Source organism: Protopterus annectens, chromosome 2.part2 (genome assembly GCF_019279795.1).
Source record: "Protopterus annectens isolate FY-2018-M chromosome 2.part2, PAN1.0, whole genome shotgun sequence".
Classification (NCBI taxonomy): Eukaryota; Metazoa; Chordata; order Ceratodontiformes; family Protopteridae; genus Protopterus; species Protopterus annectens.
Window position 1 is genome coordinate 900371044 of NC_056730.1, and position 27500 is coordinate 900398543.

General features: G+C 37.2%; 1 protein-coding gene across 2 annotated transcripts in view; it reads left to right on the forward strand.

Moving 5' to 3' along the window:
• Positions 1–27500, forward strand: part of LRRC2 (leucine rich repeat containing 2) — a 1468862-nt gene that overhangs the window by 1283830 nt on the left and 157532 nt on the right. For both annotated transcript variants that reach the window (XM_044064216.1, XM_044064215.1), the window contains 2 exons: positions 1584–1736; positions 19550–19686. In XM_044064216.1, the coding sequence (XP_043920151.1) occupies positions 1584–1736; positions 19550–19686 (290 nt within the window). The remainder of the gene's footprint in view (positions 1–1583; positions 1737–19549; positions 19687–27500) is intronic.

Consider the following 27500-nt stretch of genomic DNA (forward strand, 5'->3'; position numbering starts at 1 on the left):
CAAAGTGGAGAAAAGAGGGAAATATCTGAAAAGAGTTTTGCCAGTTTACACAATACAGCATACTGCAATAAAAATCAATGAGACATTATAGTTATAAACTGAATCCATTCATCTACAATCTGTAGAATAGCATCCATAATCAGATTGTATGGAGCTCAAGCTAGTTTTAAAAAAATCCTAAACAACCCTTTTAAAAATGTCTGTTCTATGTATGACCTTAACAAGGGCATTTGTTTGTACTTATTTCTGATGTTAAAGGATATAAGTTGGCATGCATTTTCTGTAAGTATGCTTGTGATTCTAGATATCTCATCAGGGCATTTACTATAGATAAAAATGTACTGTTTATGCTGTCAATGCTAATTTTAAATAGAATAACTAATGCATGTATAAAAGGAATTGTGTATAATATAATTACATTGAAATGCATATATAGCGACTAGTTGTTGCATTATACTAGTATGCAGTTATGATTCAGATGTGATAAATGTCAACAATTCAATTCTCTGCATACTGAATAGGATATGATTCACTCCTGCCCTGCCTTGAGATGACTTGACTTATAGCGTATGATATTAGAATACTTATGTAATAGTAAGTATAAAAAATATGCTCTGAAATCCAAAAAGAATAGCTGTGTTATAGTGATGCTCATATGCAAAAACTATACTATAACAATCTTTACTTTACTGTTGTTAACAAGCTTAAGCTGCATGGCAGATGACAGCTGTCACAGGACTGCATCAGAAGCCTACTGTCAGTTTCGAAAGTTGTGACACACCTCACGCTGAAGTGTCTAACAGCTGTTAAAGCTTTTGATTAACTTGAGTGTACTGCACTTCTAGCTGCAATCTGTGTAGCAGCATAAGCAGTGTAATAGCTTTAAAACTGTTAGAAATTTCACAGTCCCCCAGCTTTTTAACTAGTAAACATGTCAGGGCAGATACAATACTATGCATTACAAAGAATTATGACTGAATCTCTAGCATGTTATGTGTTCCTGAAATTGATTCTAAAAATTCACCTTCCAAGCTTTATTATTGAACTGAGTTTCTTGGAATCCACTTCTCAAAACACAACAAACTGATTCTGGTTAGAAGCACGCTCATAATCCTCTGTGTAAATCATGAGCATAACAGCTAAGAGAAATGGACTCCTCAACTTTTTTATAAGCTATGAACAGCAGAGTTTCTAGTTTCAGAATGCCGACTCAAAAGTGTGCAACAGTAAAATAAATGTCAAGAACATTTTTGAGTAACAAATAGTTACCCTGCATCCATAGACTGTGGAATGTAATTTTGACTGGAAGGACTGCTGAATAATAGAGGATTTGCAAAAAAGGCACTGACATTTGCATGACTGATCTTTGTAACTTTCTAAAAAATGGTTCAATTATCCTCAGCTGTTATCTTGATATTAATGATTAGAGAAAAGCAATTTTATTTCTTGCACATATTTCTATATTTATTGTACAAAATTACATTTCAAAATTTAGATTTTATGTTTATTATTATCCTGGTCATGTATAAGAAATTAAAAATGTTAAATAACAGCTAAAGGTTTGTATTTGGTTTGTTTTATAGGTTAGAGGCACTACAGTCACTTTTCCTACAGAAAAATTGTTTGACTTACCTTCCAATGTCCTTGACAAAGTTATCCAAACTAACCATGCTGATTGTCAGTGGGGACCATCTCAGAGAAGTACCCAGCAAGATTTGTTATTCCTCCAAAATAAAGTAAGTAATACATTATATGCCAAGGGAACACTGTTTCATTCAGCTGTTTGTCAGTTTTGGTTTAGTCTCTCTACCTTCATTATACTTCATGTACTTGGTATAATGTATTTGAGTTTATACAGAACACAAGTTTTAATTAATTTCACGTCATAATAAAACAGCGGTTCAGCATTTTAATATGTATTTTCTGAAGCTAAAATGCTGCAGAGTTTGCAGTCTTAAAAGGAGAATTTGCTTTCTTTGTGTTTAGTGTTTCTTTTCTGGTGCTCAAATGTATAATGGTAGCCTGTTTGAAAACTGTAAATACATGGTTTGAAAATACTCCTTTCCTCTATTAGCATCACAGTACCTTCATGTATACTTGTCACAGAGCTTAGTGTGAGAAAAAGTGACTGTAATGTTACTAGTATTAGTGTGCTGGAAAGAGCCATTCATAAGCGTTTTGAAAGGTTTTGTGAAATAAATAATGCCTTTTCTACAAGAAGTGAAAAAGTGAAAAGAAATGGTAAACAAACATAAAAAGCGAGCATTATCTAACAAGGACTCGAAATACAGATATTGCTTTATTTATTTATTTATTTATTTTAAGTAGGGTCTATATTCTGCATGCATTATACATTAGTGTTTGCAGCAGGACATTCAATTTCAGGATGAAATCTATGTATTTTGAACAGGGGATTTTAAGTATCACCACATTAAATTGCACCAAAGAAATTAGGAATTGATTCAGTTAAAAATGCTTTATCTCAAGACTAACCCTAGGTACCTTATAAACAACAGTAGTTTTAGTTTTTATCTCTTCTAGTCAAAGAGACCATAGTCACCAATGTCTTAGTTTTATTCGCTACAGATTCCGCTGATAAAATCTGGTTTCCATGTTTTTCTGAATGGCTTCAGGCTGTTGTGATGATTTGCTTTGTCAATGTTAATTACATACAGCACCTTGATACAGTTGTTTTGGCTTGAAGAGTTCTGCCTACCAAGTATATGAGGAAAGGAGAAAGAGGGCCAGCAGTTATCACACATCAACATAAAGGATGCTATTTATACAGTGAGAAGATAAGCAATAAGATGTTATTTTGGAACATCTGTTCTTAATGGCATTTGCACTGATGTTGCCTCACAATCCCAAATACAGCTTTCTTGTTTAAATCTTGTCACCATGCAGGACATAATCTGTATAGTTTTTCATTTGCTGGCCATGAAATTGAGAGCTGTTATAGCCCAAGTATTCCAGTTTGATGGCCAATTGCCTGAAATAGAAGATCTACAGTTTAAACAAAATTGCTATCATGGAAGTTACCAAGAAAACAAACTACGATGGAAAAATATAGATTCATTGTGCGTACCTAACGGACTGGATTGGTCATATTGTTTAAAGTTTGTGAAGCATATGCTTATAACTTTGTTTCTGTACTTTGAAGAGTCTGTCATGATGAAAGAATGGACCTACATATTTCCTTTTTAGGTTAGCTGGTATCTTCCTTCTAAATCAAGAATTTCTCTTAAGATTTATAACCCACAATTAAGATGATTTCATTCTGAAGTAGTTACGGTTCCTGACACAACTGATCTTTCATGAAAAATAAACTGATTGCAGTGAGTAGCTTTGCTATATACCCTGCTGCTAAAAAGGTGAAAGTTTGTCTAAGTGTTAAAAGCTTGAAACAGCCTTTCACATCCACTGATATTTAATTCAGAGATGTCTAGATCCCTTCAGATCTCACCAAATGAGGATGTATTTGCAAAGGAGCAGTTTAGTTAGAGGTGATATGAAGATGCCTTCTATTCACTGATGAGGCACCCCTGCACTCAAAAACTAGAGCTCCCACCTTCCCCTCTGAAGAAGAAAGTATTGTCAGATGCAGTGCTTGATGTCTGGGACAGGTTATCAGTTCTTGTCATGTTACTAAACATCTAAAAGGGAATAGTTATGTTTTGGGCTGTACCAAAACTTGCTCCCACTGGTATGATGCCAGTCTTCTTCACCTGGGTATTTTTCCTAAATAGATTTAATGGTTTCTATGATGGCAATTGACATGCATATTAACTGTTCAGTCTGCAGGTTAAGGAATTAATTTCCCAGTATGGCCATAACTTATTCCATTGAAGATATTTACCAACACTGGCCTTACTGTCCCCTAAATATAATGCTCTCCAATGGCTTCTATCTGTGCAATGCCCAGCTCTTTAGTCTTAGTGGTAAAGTAATGGATCTAGCATGACACTGTCATTACTTTACATGAGATGGAGACAAAGGCTTGAAACATTAGTCAACACAGTGATCAGTGTAAAACACAAGCAAACGTGGGCAGCACAAATAAATGGTCTAGTGGAAAATAAATAAAATAAGTCAAAAATCCACCACAACATCCACTGGATCAACCAACGGCAAAAGGATGACACAAATAAAAATATCAAAACCAGGTTTATTAATAGTTGAATGTTAGCACATTAGTAGTGACAACCCACTACTTCTTTAGACATAAAAAACTCTTGTAACATGGAATATATATATATATATATGGTTCTACCTCACATAAACGAAACACCACAACACCGACAACGCAATCACCGACACCACATAACCGACAGTACAAAAACACGAAATCCCACATGCCCGACAACGAAATAACCGACGGTACACAAACACGAAACCTCATACACTTCACACACCACAATCAACAACCAAAACACATTCCCCGTCCAAAAACCACATACACAACACAAGCACACCAAAATCCCTACAAACCCACACTAAACCACACATACACAACTACCTACAACCCTGACCCAAACCCTAACCCTAAGGTCCGTCACTACCAGACACTTACCTGACCGCTCCCTAACCCTAACTCACTTATCCCGCCCCTAACCCAAACACAATCACTACCGCACACTTACCTGACCCGCTCCCTAACCCTAACTCACTTATCCCGCCCTAACCCAAACACAATCACTACCGCACACTTACCTGACCCGCTCCCTAACCCTAACTCACTTAACCCACCCCTATCCCCACTTACCTTACTCGCACCCTAACGTCCGTCACTACCGCATACTTACACAGCCTTTTCCCATTTCGGCATCCTCGGCGTCGGTGCTTTCATCCGTCGGGTCGGTCTTCTGCTTGTCGATCTTCTTGGTCCCGTCGCGTCGGTCTTCTGCGCTGTCGATCTTCTGGGGCTCGCGATTTCCCTGTCGATGTTCCGGCGTGTCTTTGAAGTGAGGTAGAACCATATATATATATATATATATATATATATATATATATATATATATATATATATATATATACTCCTCTCAATTAAATATTTAAACACAATTAATCTATTGTATGCAGATCAATCATCTTAAAGATACAGTCCCATAATCACTTATGCTTCAAAACTACAATGTCACATTAAACCAGCATAATGTAATACAATTCAATAAACAAAGGTGGATTATAAGATTAAGGGCAGATATGGGGGAAAGGACTCAATGATAGGGTCCCTCTTAAAACTCTACTTAAAAATAGAATGCTTTTTAAATAATGTACATTTTTACTGACAATTTCTTATATGGTTTTATCTTTGTTTATTGAATTGTATTACATTACGCTGGTTTAATGTGACGTAGTTTTGAAGCATAAGTGATTATGGGACTGTTTCTTTAAGATGACTGATCTGCACACAACAGATTAATTGTATTTGAATATTTAATTGAGAGGAATATATATGTATTCCCTGTTACAAGACTTTTTTATGTCTAAAGAAGTACTGGGTTGTCACTACAAAAGCGTTAACATTCTACTATTAATAAACCTGGTTTTGATATTTTTATTCATGACATCCTTTTGCCATTGATTTATCCAGTGGATGTTGTGGTAGACAGTGATAAGTGTAACAGTCTAAATTTTGTTTTGTAAAAACTGGAATCATGTCTGGGTTTGTGTTCAGTTTATTGCAGTTTAAAGGTCACTCTTGGATTTGGAGTCCTGTGAGACTTACTTTATGCATATATTTATTTGTTTATAGGAATAGGTTTTAACTGTATATACACCAATGGTTTAAGGTTGCTCATATATGGGTTGATTAAGATGGATGGGACTGTTTCAGGATCAGATTTTGTTTTTTTTATTTGTGTTTTAAACTGATGCCTGAGGAATTGGCAAATGATCCTTGGGTTGGGGTGGAGGGTGTAATAGCTATGGTGAAATTCTACTTGCATACTTGGACACCTTCCATTGATTTTTTTCTGCCAGTTTAAGTTTACCACACTAATTCTTTGAAGGAAATGGTGGACAATAATGTGGTTTAAATCTGAAAGTTTTGGACTGTTATTCCTATCAAAAAGAGGGCAGTTTCATATCTATAAACCCTCTAGCTGAAAAGGGAATGGAAGTCAACCTCACTATATCCCATTTTGATATACACTGAAGAAAGTTTTCAGAGATGGATGTGGAGAGAGTGCTTGCTCATTGAGATTGATAATATATGTAAAGCTCCATGGCAGCCTGAGGGTATTAGAACAGGACTTATTATCTTCATACCTCAAAACTATAATAAATGTCACCACTCAGCTACTACTAGGAGGTGACATCCACCCCAAACCTGGGCCATCATCACCATCAGTCATCACTAACAACTCTCAACCTCCCTTCCACCGACAACCCACTGACCTACTAATACTTAATATTACATCCGCAGCATTATGAACAAAGTAGAACTACATGCCACAATCTCATTATATAACCCCTATACTATGATCCTCACGGAGACATGGCTCAAGCCACACATTACAGATGACTCCATAACCCCACCTGGATATAACATTAATAGAGTTGACAGGCTAAACAAAAGAGGATGAGGTCTTGCCCTGCTCTATAAAACTACATTACAAATCCAGCTCCTGCATAAAGAAACTCCAGACTTCAAAAATGCAGAAATACTTCCTGCAAAGCTCCTCAAAAACCAAATCAGCACAAACTTATAAACTTACTGGGTGTTTATATACCCCCAGAAAATAACCCAACCACCTTACAGTCAATACTCCATTGGGCTTCACACTCCCTCCTCCATGAAACTATCCTGCTAGGCAATGTTAACATCAACTGGAATACCACCCAGTCTTCCACCCATACTAAAAATATCAACCTGTATAACTTTACCCATCTCATACAAACACCAACCCGCTTTGACAAAACCTCAAAAAAAGAATCCGCATTAGACTGGATCCTCACTAATCACCCCCATACTGCCATTCAATGCGGTACTCTACGCTACTCACTAAGTGATCACAATCCCACCTTTATCATTAAACATAAAATTAAAACTAGTAACCTAGCAACCCTATTTCAAAACCGTACCCAGAACAACTTCCCCATTTCTCACTTTTTACAAGCCTTACAATCATGCAACTGGTTTCTCATCAAAACCCTTCCTCTAGACCTAGCAGTACACTACATCAACTGTAAATTTCTAAATATCCTTAACCACATAGCTACACTTAAAACAGTTAGAATCCATAACAATCCAGCCCCATGGCTACAGAAATCCACAAGATCCTTACTCAAGGATACGGACAAAGCTTGGAGGACCTGGCATCAACTCAAAACACCCGCAACAAGCCAAGCCTTCCTCAAGCTCCATAACAATGCAAAAAGACAAATTAGGGCAGACAAACAAAATCACTATACTTCACTACAAAAAACCCACTGTACCAATCCACAAAAATTCTGGGCTGCAGTAAACAATATCCTTCAGCCCCGTCATTCCTCTGCCCCCCCCCCCTCCCAAATAGATGGATCAAACACTGACATAGCATACAGTTTCAACAACTACTTTAGCTCCTCCCTACTCAAACTTATTAATAACCCAAATTCTTCCAACCCCCCCCAACTTCCTAAAGGTCTAATAACTAATCCCCCATTCTCACTCAAACCAGTACCAACACCCACCATCCAAAAACTCTTATCCAAACTCAAACCCACCACCTTCACCATTGATAACCTCCCTGCACAGTAATTTCAGATTGCCTCTAGAGCAATAGCCTACCCTGTTTCCTTACCGATAAACAGATCCATCACTGAACACACCACTCCATCCTTATGGAAAACCTCTTATATCATTCCCCTTCACAAGGGTGGCCCCCTCCACTGACCTCTCCAACTACTGTGCCATCGCAATCCTGTCACCCTTATCTAAGATTCTAGAAAGATGTATCCACTGCCAACTCCTTACCCATCTCCTCGACAACAATTTATTATCCAATACCCAACATGGCTTCTGACCTACACACAGCATCACCACTCATAGGAACCAAGGTCAACTATGTCCGCTATCTTCGTAAATTTATCTAAAGCATTTGACACAGTCTCCCACAACAAACTCTTAACCTGCCTCTCTGAGCTCAACATGGACAACCCCACCCTACTATGGTTCAAAGGTTACCTTGAGAACCGCTCCTAATCCGTTAAATGACTTGACTCCCTATCCTCCCCACTCCCAGTCACAATAGGTGTACCCCAGGTTTCAATCCTCGGCCCACTTCTTTTCAACATTTTTACAAACCAACTCCATCTAGCAACCACCAAAGCAGATGTAGTACAATATGCTGATGACGCAACTCTAATCTGTGCTGCACCAAACATGCAGCTCCTTCAACAATACACCCAGGAATCCTTCACCGACATAGAAAACTGGCTAAGCAAATCTCAACTAATATTGAACCCAAAAAAAACCCAACTCATGCTATTTCACCAAACAAAGAAAAATGACCCTAGCAACTTCTCTATATCGTCAACCAATAAGACCCTCATTACCCCAATCCCTGAAGCTAAATTACTAGGACTTACAATTGACCAACAACTTAGATTGAACAAATACATATCCCTTATTGAACAAATACATATCCCTTACCATCTCCAAAAATCCACAAAAAGCTAGAGACCTTATATTGCAGCAAAAAGTACCTTACTTCCATGTCTAGAATAGCTATAGCTTGAACTCATCTCCTATCTACACTACTTTGTGCCTCAGCAGTTCTAATAAACCTTAGCAAAGCCGACCTAAATAAACTTTTTACATATTACAACAAAATTTACAGGTTCACAACCAGTTCCAAATCTCGCTCCCACCACTGTCAGTCCTTTCTTACACTACAATGGCCTGAATTTCCCAATTTATTACACTCCCATCAACTTAAGCTCTCCCACTAAATACTTTACTATCCTGAAAAAACCCTGCCCTAGCTGAATTACTCAGCTTCTATAGTACTAATAGACAGCTACACTCCACCAACAAAGCCCTGTTTGAAAAAGTCCCTTGTAAAAATAACTTTGGGGAATCCCTCTTCTGCAGTGAAGTTGCTAAAGTCTGGAACACCCTTCCCCCAGATATTAGACTTTAGAAACAGTACTCCAATTTTCAAGAAACAACTCAAGTCATACTTCCTCATAAACTGGCTATGTAATTGCACTGTCCCTTCCAAACCCCAGTAAATACCTTTTTTTCAGCTACTATTTCCTTAAGCTGCTTTGAGTGCCAATTCTTTGTTCCAAATTAATGTACTTCTTTTCTTATGATGATGTTTCTAACCACAGTTTACATTATAAACTTATACAAATCTGTAACTGTTACTTTTCAGTTGTTGCTTTCTAAATGTTATTACTGTTTAACTTAAGTAACTGTTTGCTTTTGACAGCTACTGTTGATGTTTTTTATTATTGGTGACATTTTTTTTAATTACTGTATGGAGCTTTTTTCCCTGGGCCTCTGCTGAAAATGGACACAAGCTGTCCAGGTGGATTATCCCGGTAATCAAATGTTAAATAAAATAAATACATAAAAAAATTGTGCTTCAGTTCCACCCCCACCAACTGTCCTTGTATCTTCCCTTGCTTTCCACCCCCCCTTTTTTTTGTAATTTTGTTAACTAGTGTGAGTAGGGGATGGTGTTAGCACTAGCTGGTGAAATAGCTGATGGGAGTACAGGGATGCACTTTTCTGAAGCTTAGCAGAAAAATGAGGGGACTCTGAGTACCTGCTAATACACATTTTGAGCCACGGTCAACCCTTGTTGATCCCTGTTTAAGTGGACTCTAGTGTCATTGGCCAGGAAGCCCTATAACACCTCACATCACACGTCATGGATTTCCCCTACCATGGAGGCAAATATGATTGGATACACTTCTTTTGCATGATGTTATATCAGTAAATAGGCAGAAAGCTGTTTGAATAGCTGACTCAGTTCAGCCAGATGGGTATAGCAAAAGTAATGTGTGACACAAAAATTCCATTTGAAATAGTGATCTGGTAGCCCACTGTATTGTTTACATGTAGTGGTGGCTCTTGGAAGAAACTGGGAGTACTTCTGTTATGTTCTGCAAGGAACTGAGAAAATGACACCAGTTGTGTTAAGGAACATGTTAAGGAAAACTACAGTGTGTTGTCTTTTAATATCAATGGTGTAAGTAGACCTGCTAAGTGGGATAGCATTATGCACTGTGTTACAAACTAGGGTGTTGCAATTAGCAGCACACAGGATATCTCTATTTCTGTACCTGCATCAGAGATTTGGTGTGGCTCTGCAGTTTTTTATCTGCCCAAGAAGTGAGTTTAATAAATAAGGCTATTGATGTGAAAGGTTCTTACTAGAAGAGATGAGCATTTGGGTAGTTTTCACATGACTTAATTTAGTATTTCTTCTTGATCTTTTCTGTTGATAGCCTTTACATTGCCCCTGACACCATCTCAAAAGAAGTACGGTTTCTGGTCATACATATTATTTAGTTCACAAGACAGATATTGGTGGTGGGAGAAGACCAGAATGTAAATGAGCAATTAGACCACAAGCAAACCAAAAACAAATATGATACACTTGTACTGGCGGAACACAGCTTCTGAAAAATGGTGTCGCTGACAGATTGTATGCATGTCTAGCAAATGTGCAGTGTATTTATAATTCTTTGTTATGATGGAAAATGTGGAGCACACATGATTTTGCCCATTGCTTTCCAATACATCTTCTAGATTATGCACCCTGATGCTTAATTTGTGCGGAGTAAAACAGCTTCCTCAAGTTAAGAAACTATGGTTTATCTGTTAGCTGTTAGAAACTATAGATGATATATAAATAGAAAAAGGGCATATATGGATAGTATCTTGTAGTTCTGAAGCATTATTTAAAACTATGTTGTTGAACAGAATTGATGCATAAAATGAGGTTACAAACCAATTTGTCCAGGGATATCTTCAGGTGGGGATTAGGTAGAAATATAATGGGATTAAAAAGGTAGGGGAAAAAGCCAGTTGGGTGGGGGATGAAAGGGTTAAATGGGAAAGTAGGATGATTGGGAGGAAATGAGCTAAGTGTAGGGAGGACTTTAATGGGTTTTATGTGAGTGTAACTGGGTAAGGTATCACATGTTCACATGAACTTGCTATTTATTTGAATGGATGTTTAATTCAATAAGTGGGAAATGAAAATGAGAGATGGGACTCTGCTTGATAAGTAAAATAAGTGAGTAGGGGTAAGGATGCTGCTTATTTGGTCAGGGTGAGTGAGGTCATGCTGCCCTAGTTAACAGTTATATGGATGTTTGGCTGTAATTGGTCAGGGTGAGCGAGGTCACACTGCCCTAGTTAACTGTTATAAGGATGTTTACATTGCGATTAATAAATGAAAATATTGGTCAATAAAGTTATGTTTATGAAAGTTTAATAAAGATTGTCAAATGTCATTTGGTGTGATGTGTGTTTATTGAAGGGGACTGGGACAAAGAAGCCTGGAGCAAAATCTGGTAAATTAATAGAACTGCATCCTTTGGGTACAGAGTTTTTATTCTCTTTAGCTGAGGAACTATACCTGCTTTATCCTGTAAGCCAAAACTGAGGCCAGAAGGTATTAGAGGTATGGCAAATAATGACACGTTAATTTTATTTTATATTTTTGATTTTTTTTTTACAGTGAACTAAAGACTCAGAAGACATTATCATTTGGGATCCATTGTACCGCACTTACTGATGGACAATTCTGGAAAAGATCTGAACCTTTAATGAGAAGCTATATACTGATGACACTCAGCTCCCAACCTCTTAGCACATGAATCAGAGACAAACACAAAACATAATGAGGAATAAAAGTAAAAAATAAGTGACAGATATTAAATATTGCTCTTATATTCTTAAAAAGTTGGCAGAATAATAACATGCATTTTCTGAATAACATGAATCCAGAAATTCAAATGTCTGTCATTTAATGACTGCATTACTGAAGTGAAATTAAAATCTCTGTCATTATTTAGTGACTGTAAATCTCAACAATCTGCCAGAAAACCACATCTGTATGATGAACAGGCCAAAAAGATGGGACAAAATAGTAAAGAAATTGGAGAGAGTTGTTAGCTATTAGATAGCAATGAAAGATTTCTGAATGAGATGCATCTCCTTAGGCTAGATAAGGAGTATGCTAACTACTTCTGATAGAAATTAGGCAGAAACCATAGCTGATCTTGTTCAATATCCCCTCTTAAAAAGGCAGATGGCTCAGAGGAGATCTTCACAGAATTAAAACAAAAAAGACCAAAGTGGACACCATGAATACTAACAACACTTTGATTTTATATGTAAATCAAACATATTTTATATCTGCTTCATCAACTCAGAAAAAAAGAAATCATCAGAAACACAAATAATTTTAAAACATTTCAATAGATCACATGACACTCACACTTTAATAAATTCTTAAAGTTAAAACTGTTTATAATAATCAGAGCAAATACTCACAAAAACTCATGAAGAACTCACAAAAATCAGTCTTAACTGTCTGCCTTTTAATATAGTTTAAGTGATATTAAATCACTTAATCCATGAGCATTTGTGGCTAGCTCTGTCATTATCTATCTATATTCTATGCATTTTGTATAATTAATAATGTCACTTCCTTTCCTGTTATGTTCGATAACTTGGAACACCAAAAACTTAAAATAAGAGTAGGATTTGTAGACATACCATATCTTGTTAATGCATTACTGTTATTATTTCTTCTAATATCATTAATGTGTTCAGAAATATATTCTCTCAACTGACACTTCATCTTGTCTACATAAAAAGTACAGGATTTTCAGATGGCTATACATCACATTTCAAGTTTTACAATCAGCATAATGATCAAGAAAATATTTCTTATTTCACAAAAGACGTATAAAGAACTGTATCTCACTTATACATTTACATGCATTGCAACGTCTACACATACAATTACCTAATCTACAGGAAATATTGTTGCGTTGTGATCTCGCATAACATAATTGCCTCTTTAGATTTTTTTACTTTTATAAGAAAAGGCAGATGTCTTCCCAACTATGTTATAGATCTTAAAATATTAAACTAGTATTTGACAATTCCTCTTAAAAATATTGCATATATCCCTCGTGTCCCTGGAATAAGTAAAAGTCATCCTCAGATCCATCCACCCACAACCCTTTTTTCCCATTTTTGCTCATGGAGTCAGGGTGTCACTTCAACAATGATAATCATCTATAGCCAAGGTTTACACTGCCAGGTGGTTAGCCCTGCCTCGGTAGTTCTTCTCCACTACCTGGCTGCATGCTCACTCACAACTATGGCCAATTTAGAGTGTTCAATCCACTTACTGCATGTCTTTGAAATGTGGGAGGAAACTGGAGTACCCAGAGAAAATCCATAAGAACAGAGACAAGACATACAGATTCCACACAGAAGGCACCCCATCTGAGAATCAAACCAGGAACATCTTACTGTAAGGTAACAACACAATCCGCTGTGCCAATGTGTCACCATCAGATGAGACTCAGCAATAATATTCATGGTCTGATGTCTTAAGGAGCCAAAAAAGTAATTTTTTACTGCCCTGATGAAGCATATGTGAAAACACATTTGTTTTACATACAAAATTAAAGTATTGTTAGCAGACATGGTGTCTGGTTTGGTCTTTTTTCCTTTGGTTATTGATGTTTAATTACTTTAACTGGATTTTACTCAGCAGTCATTACCTGTTTTATTATTGTGTTTTATTAAGTTCCAGCTTCTGAGACTTGGTGGAAGGCAAAGTACCTGAATTAGACTACAGTCCGTCTTTGTTTTTGAGTAGTTCTCAGAAACGCAACATTGTCAGTGTTATTAACATGGACGGTAATCCTCTACTAAATGGGTGTAGCCAAGATAGCTCCTTTTTTGATGTTCCCGACTAAGTGAGAACATGGATTTATATATTAGGAACATGAAGTTCAGATGCGTGAATACAAAAACTACAATGGCAGAGACTTATTTTTGATGAATATTTGCAAAAAATATTGTACCAAGAGGCCTCTGTACCCTTTAAATGTGCACCTACAAGGAATAATATCCTGAATTGTTAAAGAGATGGCAACAGCTGAATTTGAAAAGGAGTACCGAATTTATGTGTCTAATGAATGAGATTTTTTGTTGTTGTTGACATCGACTCTGAAAGCTGCTTTGTAATACAGAAGTACTAGACACAAAGATTAGAGCTTCTGATGTGTTTCATAAACATGAAACAAGATATTATGAGGCATTGAATAACATCTCAATAAAAGAATGCATTATAACTACCAAGAAAAAATATGAAAGCAAGGCAATATTTTTTTCTGGGTAAAAGAAGAAAAATGTACTGCACCAAATGTGATACCATGTGTAACAACAGTGAAAATGTGATACTCAGAATTTGGATATCACGGATCAACAGCTCTGCAAGAACCCTTTAGTCCTTTTTCCTTTCAGTGGTTGAACTTGTGGTCACGCAGAAGATGCTAAGAAAGAAAAAAAAACTCAGAAAGGAGAAATCAAATAATGCAAATTATCTAGGATGCTAATGAGCATATCAAGGAACCGGATATAATATCTTTTATCTTTTTTACATTTGTCAATGGCTCAAATGAAACTATTATTGAGAGGCTTACTGTTTATTCCAGCTTGTAATGCAGATTTAGTACATAAGATGATTGAACTCAGACTTTTTGTTAGGTATTTAACTCTTAAACTACTTCATCCTAGTGATATTAATATGCAATTTTTTTTAACAAACCAGCACTTTTTCACTTGTTAATCACCTGATAACAAGTGTTTTTACAAATGTGCAAGAATGATATTAGGATATTTCTTCAGCTTAATAGTAACACAGATAATGTATGAAGAAGAGATTGCAATAAATTAACTTAGGTCTAGCATTAATGTAGTTAGAAAAACAGATAATAAAGGACAACATATACTTATTTTGACACAGCTTATTATAATAAGTACATGATAGAAATGCTATCTGATGATACTTCAAAATATGTTTGTTCTGCATATAAAATTAAAGTATTGTTAGTATACATAGTGTCTGGTTGGGTCCTTTGTCTTAGTTTTTGATTCATATTTACTGTAACTGGACTTTGCTCAGCAGCCATGATTTGTTTTGCTGGTGTATCTTCACAGAATTTTTAAGTTCTGTACATTGGTAGTTTCAGGGTTATGGTCATAGACCTTTCACAGTGGCCTTAAAGATTAATTGCAAAGTTTTTTTACATTTTTTTTAGTTATAATTATGCCCTCATCTTGTAGAATTGACTTTATTATTCAAAAATGTGTAGTTTTTACTTTAGTTACTTCAATGGACTTATATTTATTAAGTGTAATAAACTGGTGTTTCTGTGTACCGCATGCTGAGCAACTGTCCAATTACTTACTGATTCCATGTCATCCAGCCCCACCTTCTGATGTATTAAAAGGCAGAAACAGTTTGCAGTGGGTTGCCATGTTTTCTGTAATGTGCAGCAGATTTTATTACAAAGTAATCAGAATGCAATACAATCAGTTACTTAGTCAAACAATAAATCAATAAATAAAGACAGCTATATTCAATCGAAAGGCAAAAATGTAAGATGGAACAGGATAAGATTCTTAGTAAGGTGTAAAATGCTTGGCATACAGAATACTAAAACAGATGTAAATCTAATAAATCATTGCCTATGAATGGACTGATTGATGACTTTTAGGGGGGGAAACTACAGATGTATGAATCACCTCAATGACAACACTACTGTACAGTGAATTTGTATGCTAAACTGAAGGAATTAATGCATGAAAGAAAACATTTGGAATAATTTGCACATCTGTGAATATGAAAATGCAGAAAAGAAATCATTCCACAGTAGACAAATGCTTATTACAGTATGACAAGCAAGCTGTTTACTACAATGTGACATATGTGTTATTACACTGTATGCCAAGTACAATAAACTTCACTAGTTTGTAGTGCATGGAGTGCTGCAATTATGTTCTGAAATCAGGAAAAAGATAAATTTATTAAGTGCTTCTGTAGATCTTAACAGCACTTAGATGTTATTGAAAAGCTTTTGCTAAGCACCTATAAGCACTGTTAAGTTTGGGTCTTACAGAATAACACAAATGTCAAACTGTAGTAAACAGATGCCTATCTCACCATAGTAAACAGTCATCTACTATGGAATGATCACTTTACTACATCTTCAAATTAATCCAAATGTTTGCTTTTCAACACTAACTCTTATAGGTTCATAGGTGGGTACTAGGCTATTGGCCCGAGGGCCTACATAAGCCTAGCCAACAAGGTTCCCTGGCTTACGCCACCCAAGAAAGTTATTTTCCTGTGCCACTGTTGAGGAGAGACACAGAAGTGATCCCCGGGGTGTATTTCCTATTTCCCATCCACTCATCAAGATTTTTCTTGTTAATGAAGAACTTTGCTTGACATAGATGGGTAGCCTGTTCCAGAGTATGGGAAGTCTCTGGGACAGGAATCTATCCCTCCAGCATGTCCTGTTTATTGTGGTGACAAGGTTTAGGTCCCTAGAGCGTGTAGCTCGGAGGGATTGGGATTTCTTTAGGTGTAGCATGTCCAACAGCTCTGGGTTTGACATAGCTTTATATGTTAGGCAGAGATCACCCTGGAGTAGGTGATATGCTACAGAGTAAAGCTGGAGTTTTTTGAGATGGTCAGTGTAGGGCATCTGTTTGAGGCCAGTAATCCTCTTTGTGAGGTACTTCTGTGGCCTTTCCAGCTGCTGCAGATGTCTTGTGAGGTACATTCTAAAAGGGGCATTGTACTCTATAATGGGTGTAATGAGTGTTGAGTAGAGGGGAACAATGACCTCTTTTTTTCCTGGATGAGAACCCTTTTATGATGAGGTGTGCCATGTAGAAGGACTTCCTAACTACTGTGGCGATGTGACTATCAAAGGACAGACTACTGTCCACCTGGGTCCCAAGGTCTCTTATCACACATTTGGTGTTAAGTAGACTGCTGTCTATGTAGTAGTTCATAGGTACAGAGTTTTTACCAAATGGGATGATAATGCACTTTTTGGCATTGAGCTTGAGGCCATGGCTCTGACACCAGGCATCTGTCTCAGTGAGGCCCTTCTGTAGGATTTCCACATCATTTGCAGTATCTTTGAGGTATAGCATACCAACTCACTGTACAGTAGGGCTATCATTAGTGGAGATTCACACATCCAACATTTTCTGTCTAATAATACATTTGTAGACAATGATTTATTAGTTTACATCTGTGTTATTACACTCTATGCCAAGCATTATACACCCTACTAAGAATCTTATCCTGTTCCTTCTTACTTTTGTTACCTTTCACTTGAATATAGATGTGTTTATTTATTGATTTATTGTATGACTAACTATGTTGCATTCTGGTTACTTTACAAAAAAGTCTGCTTCAGACTACCGAACGTATGCCAGCCCACTACAAACTGTTTCTTCCCTCTAATACATCATCAGAAGGCAGGGCTGGATGGGATGGAATCAGGAAGTAATTGGACAGTTGTTCAGCATATAGTAAACAAAAATACCAGTTTATCAAACTTAATAAATATGAGTTGACTGAAATAACTAAAGTAAAACTATGCATTTTAGAAAAAGAAAGATCACTTTACAAGATGAAGGTATAATTATAAGAAAAAGAAATTGTAAAAAAAAAAAAACTTTAACCATCAGGCCTTCTCTAGCTGATAAGAGGAGTCACTGTTAGCTTTAATCCTTCTTAACAATCTACATCTATTTTGAGCTTTGACGATAAATTGTTTCTTTCCATTCTGAGTGTCTGGTTAGCCTACAACTTCAACACACTGAGAGCAAAACCAATGTAAATTTATTCTAGGAGGTAAACCCAGGAGATACTGGAAACAAATCAGGACCTATGAAGAGACTTGTTCAAGTCTTTGACAAGTTCTGAATCCTTTTTTGATCTACTGAGTTTAGATGAACTAACTTAAGCTTCACTCTGTAATGGTGATCTTAGTGGTAATGGTCATGGCAGTGACTGCAGTAAAATAGCTAGTGACTGTGAATTTATTAGACATGGTGGTCTCACCAGAAAATCACTCAGAAACCAGGATTGTGCATAACTAATATGTGTTTCATTTGTGTGAAATTACTATATATGTTCACAGAACTAACATTATTAGATGGTAGTGTTTATGCATTTGTTAGCTGCTGTATATAAGTATAAACTTAGTCTATGAAATTAGTATTTGCATGAAGAGTATGCTAATCTTCTTTAATAGAAGGGAGTTGCTGCATACAGTGCACAAGACCGGGGCACCATAATTAAAGTAGCAGCATAACTGAGTTTGTCATGTACCCTGGGGGCTAAGTCAGTCTTCAGTAAGCTCTTGATGGCAAGCTGCTTCACTGTGTGTGTCTCTTACTTAGCTGTTTAGAAAATATATATTTTATTAACTTTATTTGCATATCTGACACACATCCTCATCCCGGAGGTCTGATATACAGTATAAGAAAGAAAACAATAGAGAAAATGATGAACTGGACACTCTCTGAAGCAAAAAGGTAGCTGAGTTAGATAATTAGTGTGCAAAGAATATTTTACAGCTGAGGCATAGAGCACTGTCACGGACGGAAAGGATAGACTGTGACACAACTTGTAAAGTGGAAGTGGCAGTCTTATGTTAGACATGAGTAGGTTTCAGTCCACAGAATATGTCTTATATCACAGGAATGAAATTCGAGACACTATAGTTTTAAATAAAAAAGGTATGGGATTTGAGGAGAATGGTTAGAGGGGGGAAGGAAAGGGGTACAGGCACAGCTAACTGTTAAACTCAGACTAGACAAATCAGTGTTCTCCTTCTGTCAGGTTATTTATAAATACTGAGAGAGTGCTACACAAAGACATGGATTACGGTGAGTATAATTCTTGGGTTTTATATATATATATATATATATATATATATATATATATATATATATACAAACAAAAAAAAACTTGAGAATTTCATATATCCTGACTTTTATGATTGAGGGAAGAGATGTTTTATGTAAATGCATGAATATCTTTCTGCCATTTTCTTGGGCTACTGTGCTACTGCTTACATAAAAGTATGCACTCTCCATTTCTTCCCGTCTCTCTGTCCTACAGGTACACAAGAATACATATAGAGCCATATAAGATCTCAAACACCACCCCCACACACACACAAACATACATAACCAGATAAGTATAATAAAGAACTAACATTATGTTGAAATTTATTTTAAAGGCTGTGGTATTGAATCAGTGCTACAATACTTTTCTGCTTAATTTTTGCAAGAATAATTTTTTTAATGAAAAGTAATGCAAGTGACATAATGGTGTATCCTGTGTATGACTGCATCACATGGAACATGTTATTAAAGCATATGAAGATAATTAATCAACAGTCTCTAGAGTACAATATGTTCATCACCAGTTTCCATTGTTTACTTACAGCACTGTTGCTGTAATTGCTTTCTGTCCAGATTCATTACCATAAAAGACAATACTACAGATGGAATGCTGGATACCGTGTCAAATGAATTCTGGGAAGATGAGCAGGATCGAAAGTGCTTTGAAAAGGAATTCATGACTGCCTACTTTGAAGATCTGCACAAAAGAGGTATTAGCCTTATGCCTACTAAATGGCAACTAAATTTAACATATGAAATTACAATTCCATTGAATAGTTACTCAATGAGAAATTCTAACATTCATCTTAAACAGAAATTCCTGGGCTACTATTAATCTGTCTGCCCTAACTTTCATGGTCATAATTAGTAAATGATGTCTCTCAGTTTGTCCACAGATTAACTCTTGCATTTTCACATGAAAAAATTAAGCAAAATGTGACTGTTATAGTTGAATCTAATTGTCCTAAATTACTGGCATCATTTATTTGCAAATATATAGTCATAAGCCTGGTGGAATCCATGAAAAACATGAGGTGTTGTAGATAATAGAACATTCCTGAAGTTGGTCAAAAGCTTTTAGTAACTAGGAAACTATGTCAGGCAGAACTAACAATTTCATATCTTAAAATTGCATATATTGTGATGAGTGCAATTACTATGACATAGCAACTTACACTGATGGAAGGCAGAATAGTAAAATCATATACATTCAAGAACAACTCAGGACTAAACAAATATTCTAGTACCAGAAGCAAATTACTTAGTAGGCTAAAACTAATATTAGAAATCAATGGCACTCTAGTAAAAACAAACTGGGGCAACAGAAGGGAACACTAAACCTCATTCATGCATCTCCATATCTGCCAAAATTCTATGCTGGTTGTGGCAATAACATATTTTCACTGCCTTGGGAGAATGTACAAGTGGGAAGTTACTTGTTAACCGTCATTATGCATTGGATTTGTTAGGAGATGTGGCACTCATCAGCTGTTTTTTTTTTAAGTTACTTCCATCTGTGTGGGAGCAAGCACCCCCAATTCTCTCATGTTGTAGTTAAGAAAAAAATAGATGTATACTGTTAATGAGAAGCTGCCCCCACCTTACAAACATAATTACCATTCCATCTATCAATCTGTCTACCTATCTATGTATCTGAATAAACTAATCTGACTGTCAATGTACATCTCAGTCTTTATGTATGTTTAACTACCTGTCTATCTATCTATCTATCTATCTATCTATCTATCTATCTATCTATCTATCTATCTATCTATCTATCTCTTTATCAGTCTATCAAGCTATCTAATCTAAGATATCTGTCTGTAACATACAGGAAAAAATCTGCAGTTATCAAGCAACAGAAAACTCTATATGCTCACTTAACTATATTATTTGCTATGTTGCTATCCTGAACCTGCATGTAGGTCCAGTATTCTCCATAATCGCCTACACTGGTACATCATCTTTCACTTAAAGAAATTCACTGATGGTTCACTGATCTTATCAGCTCATCAACCAGTCACTAAGAGTTGCACTCACTAAGGGGTGCCACCTCCTAATTGGGAGGGATGATACCTGGAAAGCCTACTCATGCAGGTGGAACTCTCAAATAAGTATAGCATTTCACAGTAGGTTGTATGACTTCTGAGTAGGTAGGGATCCCTTTTACTTCTGGAATGCATTATCTTAAATTTTACAGTGAATAAGATTTAGCCAAAATGGCCACCATTATTCACAAAGCTCCCAAGTATAATTCCTTAAGAAAAAAATCTAAAATATTCCCAGTTATACCAATTATCAGTGACTATTCACTGTGTTTATAAACAGTTATTACTTTTCTTGGAAAATCTGCATAATTCCAAAAGTGCCTTGCAAAAAAAATGAACACATTTCTCATTTCAGTACTATACTATAATAACTTTCAGAATAATTGTAAACACAACCAGAAATTCTGGACAGCCATTAATAAAAAAACTTGCATCTAAGCCAAAAATTTAATTTTAACCCCTCTCTCAATAACTTACCACTTGAAACTGCAATACAGTTTAACTCTTATTTCATAACTAGTATAGCATCTCTAGCCAAGGATTTTCAATGTCTAATCATAACCCTGCCCAACAGCCATTTATCATCACATCCGCTTTCATATTCGAACCTGAGCCTACATCCTATATAAAACTACTCCTAAACAAACTCAGACCATGCTGTATTTCAGCCGATGACCTTCCAAGTCAGTACCTTAAAATAGTAGCCAAGAGCACTGCCTATCCTGTCTCAATCCTTATAAAAGGGTCAATCCAGGAATCCCACATTTCCTCTCTCTCAAAAAAGTCTCACATTATCCTTCTGTACAAAGCAGGATATTCAACAGACATTACTAACTTTACAACTACAGCAGTCTTATCCCCTCTCCAAAATACTAGAAAAATGTTATTTATTTAATATTTGTTTTCTGAGAAAATCCAACAGGGACAGAGCCCATTTTCAGCAGAGGTCCGGGAAGAAATGCTCCAGATGCATGTCTTTGGAATGAGGGAGGAAACTGGAGCATTTGGGGGAAACCCATGCAGGGAAGACATGCAGACTCTGCACAGAAGGTACCCCAGCTGAGATTTGAACTGGAGAACCTTTCGCTGTGAGGTGCCAGTGCTAACCGCTGCACCACTGGACCACCCAGAGTGTATCAAAAACAATTGCTAAACTATCTCCTGCAAGAAGAAATCCTTTCCCGACACAATATGGCTTCTGTCCTTCCTATAGTACAAATACTACACTTCTAACATATATAGATCCTGTCAATAAAGCTAGAGATAAAGGCAAACTAGTTTCCTCCTTTCTTCTAGACTTGTCTAAAGCCTTTGACACAGTTTGTCATGGCAAACTTCTACTTCAAATGTCCTAATTCTGCCTCTCTCAGTCAAGCTACCTATTTAATAAGTATCAGTCATTATAATGGCACTCCACCTTCTCTCCATACCTCTCAGTCACCACCAGTGTACCACAAGGCTATATCCATGGTCCCCTCCTCTTTAACAGTCTCAACAACATCCCTCGCACATCCACACAACACTCCTTCCTAATACAGTACGCAGATGGTCCCAACCTCATCTGCACATAGAACAACATGGCACACCACCCCCCCCCCCAAATAATAGCTTGTAACTCACAACTGATGATCAACCCTAAAAAAAAAAAAAAAAAAAAAAAAAAAAACTTTTTCTCCCAAATCGCTCTCTCATGGCAAAAACAAAATTGAATTTCCTCTCTCTTGATAATACAACCATTGAAGTCACTTCTCATATTAAATGGTTTGGGAAGATAGTGGATGATAATTTTAAATTCGACCCACATATACAAAACTGCAAATGGAAAAACTCATCAAAAACTAGGGATGCTTTAAAAAGCCAAAAACTTTCTTACCAATGCAACTAAAAAATACACATGGCACTACTTATCTCCTAATCACACTTAAATAAATAAATAATTAAATAAAAGGCAACTCGCTGCACACATCCTGTAGCCAGAAAATAAACTTTTATTCAATAATGGTTTAAGCGCTTTTGTCCTTGTATTGTGTTAAGGACTTCTTCAGAAACAAAAGTAAAAAACAGAACTGCCCTCTTTGTAAAATCTTCCTTGTAGTGAGATCATACCATTCTCTTAAAGGCACACTGCCAAAAATTTTACACATACCATATAATAATAGGTTCATAGGTAGGTACTAGGCTATCTGCCCGAAGGCATTTATAAGCCTAGCCAAAATGTGTTCGCTTTCGCCACCCCCTTAGATTAGTTCCCTGTGCCTCTGTCCAACAGAGCCACTGAAGCGATCCCCAGGGTAAACTTTCTGTTTCCCATCCACCCGTCAAGGTTTCTCTTGAAGAGTGTTCATGAGGAGCTCTGCCTAATGTAGATTGGAATCTTGTTCCAATGCATGGGAAGTCTCTAGGACAGGAATCTATCCCTCCAGTATATCCTATTTATTGTTGTGGTGAGGTTTATATCCCTAGAGCGTGTGGGTCGAGGGGATAAGGTTTTCTTTAGGTGGAGCATGACCATCAATTCTGGGTTGGACATGGCCTTGTATGTCAGGCAGAGATCACCTCTGAGTAGGCGGTATGCAACCAAGTACAGCTGGAGTTTCTTCAGTCGAGCTGCATTGGGCATCTGTTTGAGGCCAGTGATCCTCTTGATGAGGTACTTCTGTGGTCTTTCCAGCTGTTGCAGGTGTCTTGTAAGGTAAATCCAAAATGAGGCGTTGTACTCTATGATGGGTCTGATGAGTGATGAGTAGAGGGGGACAATGACCTCTTGTGATCTGGATGCAAACACTTTTGTGATTAGGTGGGCCACATAGAAGGATTTTCTAACCACTTTGGCAATGTGATTATCAAAGGAGAGTTTACTATCTACTTGGGTCCCCAGATCCCTTATTACATTTTCTATATTTAGAGGGCTACCACCTATGTGGTAGTTTGTGTGTACTTTGTTTTTTCCAAAGGGATGACTATGCACTTTGTGGCATTTAGCTTGAGGCCATGATTTTGACACCAGGTATCCGTCTCAATGAGACCCTTTTGGAGGATGTCTGTGTCAGTCGGAGAGTCAGTTATAGCCCCTAGTATGCAGTTATCTGCGAACTTGGTCAGCCATAATCCTCCTGTGCTTGCCTGTACCTCTGAGAAGTATATATATAAAACACATATAAAAAGTAAAACATTATGTACCACCAATAAACAAAATATGTGAATTATTCAAAGTTTTGTAAAATATGTAAAACTTTGAAGAGTTTTTTCTTTTATTTAGAAACTATAATTATATGAATAAAAATTAAATCTTTGTATGACTACCATTAAGCTTATAATTCCGTAGCCTTAAGCTTCAGTATACTTGCAATACAGACATTTTCATGGTGATTATTTTCTATCTGGAAGATATACCCCTGAACTTAACTGCATGAGTTTTGTCATACAACCAATTAGTATCCAGAGAACTGCACATTGATTCATAGGTTCATAGGAGTTTACTAGGCTAATGGCCCAAGAGCCCTTACAAACCTAGCTATATTTAACCTGAGTTACCCAATTTTCAATAGATAGGTGAACAAAGTTCACAGAGGTATGAGCCTGTGCTATGGTATCTAATATCAACCACTTCTGTCCATGAGGGACATGGACATCACCCAAGGAGTAACTTTATGATTACCCATCCACTGATTTAGGTTGCGCTTGAAGAGGGACACGGAAGGTCTTTGTTTCACATGATTGGGAAGCTTGTTCCAGAGAAGGGGTAGTCTCTGAGAGATGTATTTATCTCTCCAATATGATTTATTTATGTCAGAGGCTAGGTTAAGATCATTGGAATGAGTGACCCTTGTGCAGTTTGATTTACGAATGTGTAACATTTCCATCAGTGCTGGATCATAGACTGTCCTGTAGGCCAGATACAGATTAACCCTTAGTAGTCTGTAGCAGGCAGAATACAGTGACAGGGCTTTAAATCCTTCCATATAGAATGTATTTTTTATACCCTGTATCTTCCTGGTGAGAAACCTCTGGGGTCACACCAGCTATTGCAGATGTCTGGTGAGGTAAATGCAAAAGGGTGCATTGTACTCAATTATTGGTCTGATGATGGCTGGGTACAATGGAATTACAATGTCCTTTGATCTGAATGCCATGCCCTTACTTCTGAGTTATGCCACATAGAAGGACTTTCCCACCACTGTGGACACGGGGTGATCGAAGTTTGAATTACTACTAACCTGAGTAACCATATTATGTACTACTGGGTCTACCCTTAGGGGGTTGCTACCTATATTCTTAGGCTCATAAGAGGTTAATAAGCTAATGGCCCTACGGCCCTTACAAGCCTAGCAAAGTTCAACCCTTGTTTTCTTAAGGGTCTAGAAATATGGTCTATGATATAAGCAGATTTAAATCAAGCACCAACTGCCACTATCCAAGTGGGCACAGGTGACACTCCTGGAGTGAATTTGCAGTTCCCCATCCAATTCTCCAAGTTATGCTTAAAAAGGGTTAACAAGCATCTCTGTTTACCCTGTATTAGAAGTTTATTCCAGAGGAGAGGCAACCTCTTGGAGACATATCTGTCTCTCCAGCAAGTCCTGTTGATGTCACATGCAAGGTTAAGGTCCCTAGAGCAAGTGAATCATATACCATTTAGACTTATGAATGTGCAGCATTTCCATTAAGGACAGATCAGAGGTTGCTCTGTATACAAGGCACAGATTGCCTCTGGGTAGTCTATATGATACAGAGTATAGTGAGAGTGATTTCAGTCTCTCCACATAAGACATGTGCTGAAGACCCTGAATGTTCTTTGTGAGGAACCTTTGAGATCTTTCCAATTGCTGCAAGTGCCTGTTCAGGTACATACCAAAGGAAGCATTGTACTCTGTTATTGACCTGATAAAGGGAGAGTATAGGGGGGTTATAACCTCCTTTGTTCTGGAAGCTATGCCCTTGCTTAAGAGGTGAGCAACACAAAAGGCCTTCCTTACCACCGTTGAGACATGGTGATCAAAAATAAGTTTGCTGTCAACCTGTGTACCCAAATATTGTCGTCACTGATTTAGAGCTTAGAGTGTTGTTATTAATGTGGTAATCTGCAGGGACATTGCCTTTGCCAAAGGGGACATTAATGCATTTTATTGCATTGAATTTAAGGTCATGACTTTGGCACAAATCATTAAGTCCTTCTTGTAGAATGTTGACATCATTTGGGGACTCAATGACTGCTCCTAGTTTGCAGTCATCAGCAGACTTTGTCAGCCACAGACCTTTTGTTTTTGCCTGTACTTCTGAGAAGTAGATTCCAAATAGGGGGCCCAGCCCTAATCCCTGTGGAACACCACTGGTAATTGGTCTGCTGTTGAAGGTGGAGTCACCTACTTTGACTGTATGTGTTCTGTTGGTGAGCCAGTTAGCAACCCACTTGACAGTATATGGGTTGACCCCCATCTGGGTGAGTTTTTCAATGATGCCTGAGTGGGGAATTGTCAAAGGCCTTGGCCCAGACTAGGTAGGAAATATGCACAGATTTTCCTTCATCCAGAGCTTTGGTGACAGTCTTGAAGAAGCCCCCCAGGTTCAACAGGCAGGATCTCCCTTTAACAAAACCAAACTGGGTCGAGTTAAGTGTTTGAAGGTCTCATATATCCTTGCTGATAAGATCCATGATGATTATTTCCATGGCCTTGCAGATAAGGCTGGTTAGGCTAATGGGTCTATAGTTTCCAGGATGAGTGGATGCACCCCTCTTGTGCAAGGGGATGACAATAGCTGTTTTTCATTCAGAAGGGATAAAAAACACTGCTTAGGCTGTGGCTAAAAAGAGCTAACTATTGTTTCAAGCCATTGAGAATGCAGCCTGGGATGTTTTCATGTCCCATAGAGGCTGTGTTTTTGGCTTTGGAGAGAACAGTTAAGACCTAGTCTTTAAAGATACTAGGTGGAAAGTAGGTGATAGGAATGTTTTGGCATATACGTGGCGGGGATGGGGGGAGAAGTTTTCACTGAACCTATCTGCTAGTAGGTCAGCTATTTCCACTGGTTCATTATATGTGGTACCATTCATTACCAGTTCAGCACAAATATTGGCTCTTCCTTTAAGGTTTTGGATGCAGCTAAAGAATGCCTTATGGTTTTTTTTAGCTATGGATGATAATCTAGATTTGTAGTTAGCTTTAGAGGACTTTACAAGATGCCTTATTTGCTTGTTCAAACTGAGAAGAGTGTGCTTCCAATTCTGAGATTGTTCCTTCTAGCTCTTAGACAGTTTCTTTCTCTTATTATATAACCTGTTTATTAGGATGTCCACCAGGTATTTGCTTTCCCAAAGGGAATAATTATGCAATTTTTTGCATTTAGTTTCAATCCATGGCTCTGGCGCCAGTCATTTGTCTATGTTAATCCTTTATGCCATATATCAGTACTGTTCAAGTATTCAATGATTGTCCCCAATTTGCAGTCATTCACAAACTTGTTCAACCAAAGGCCAT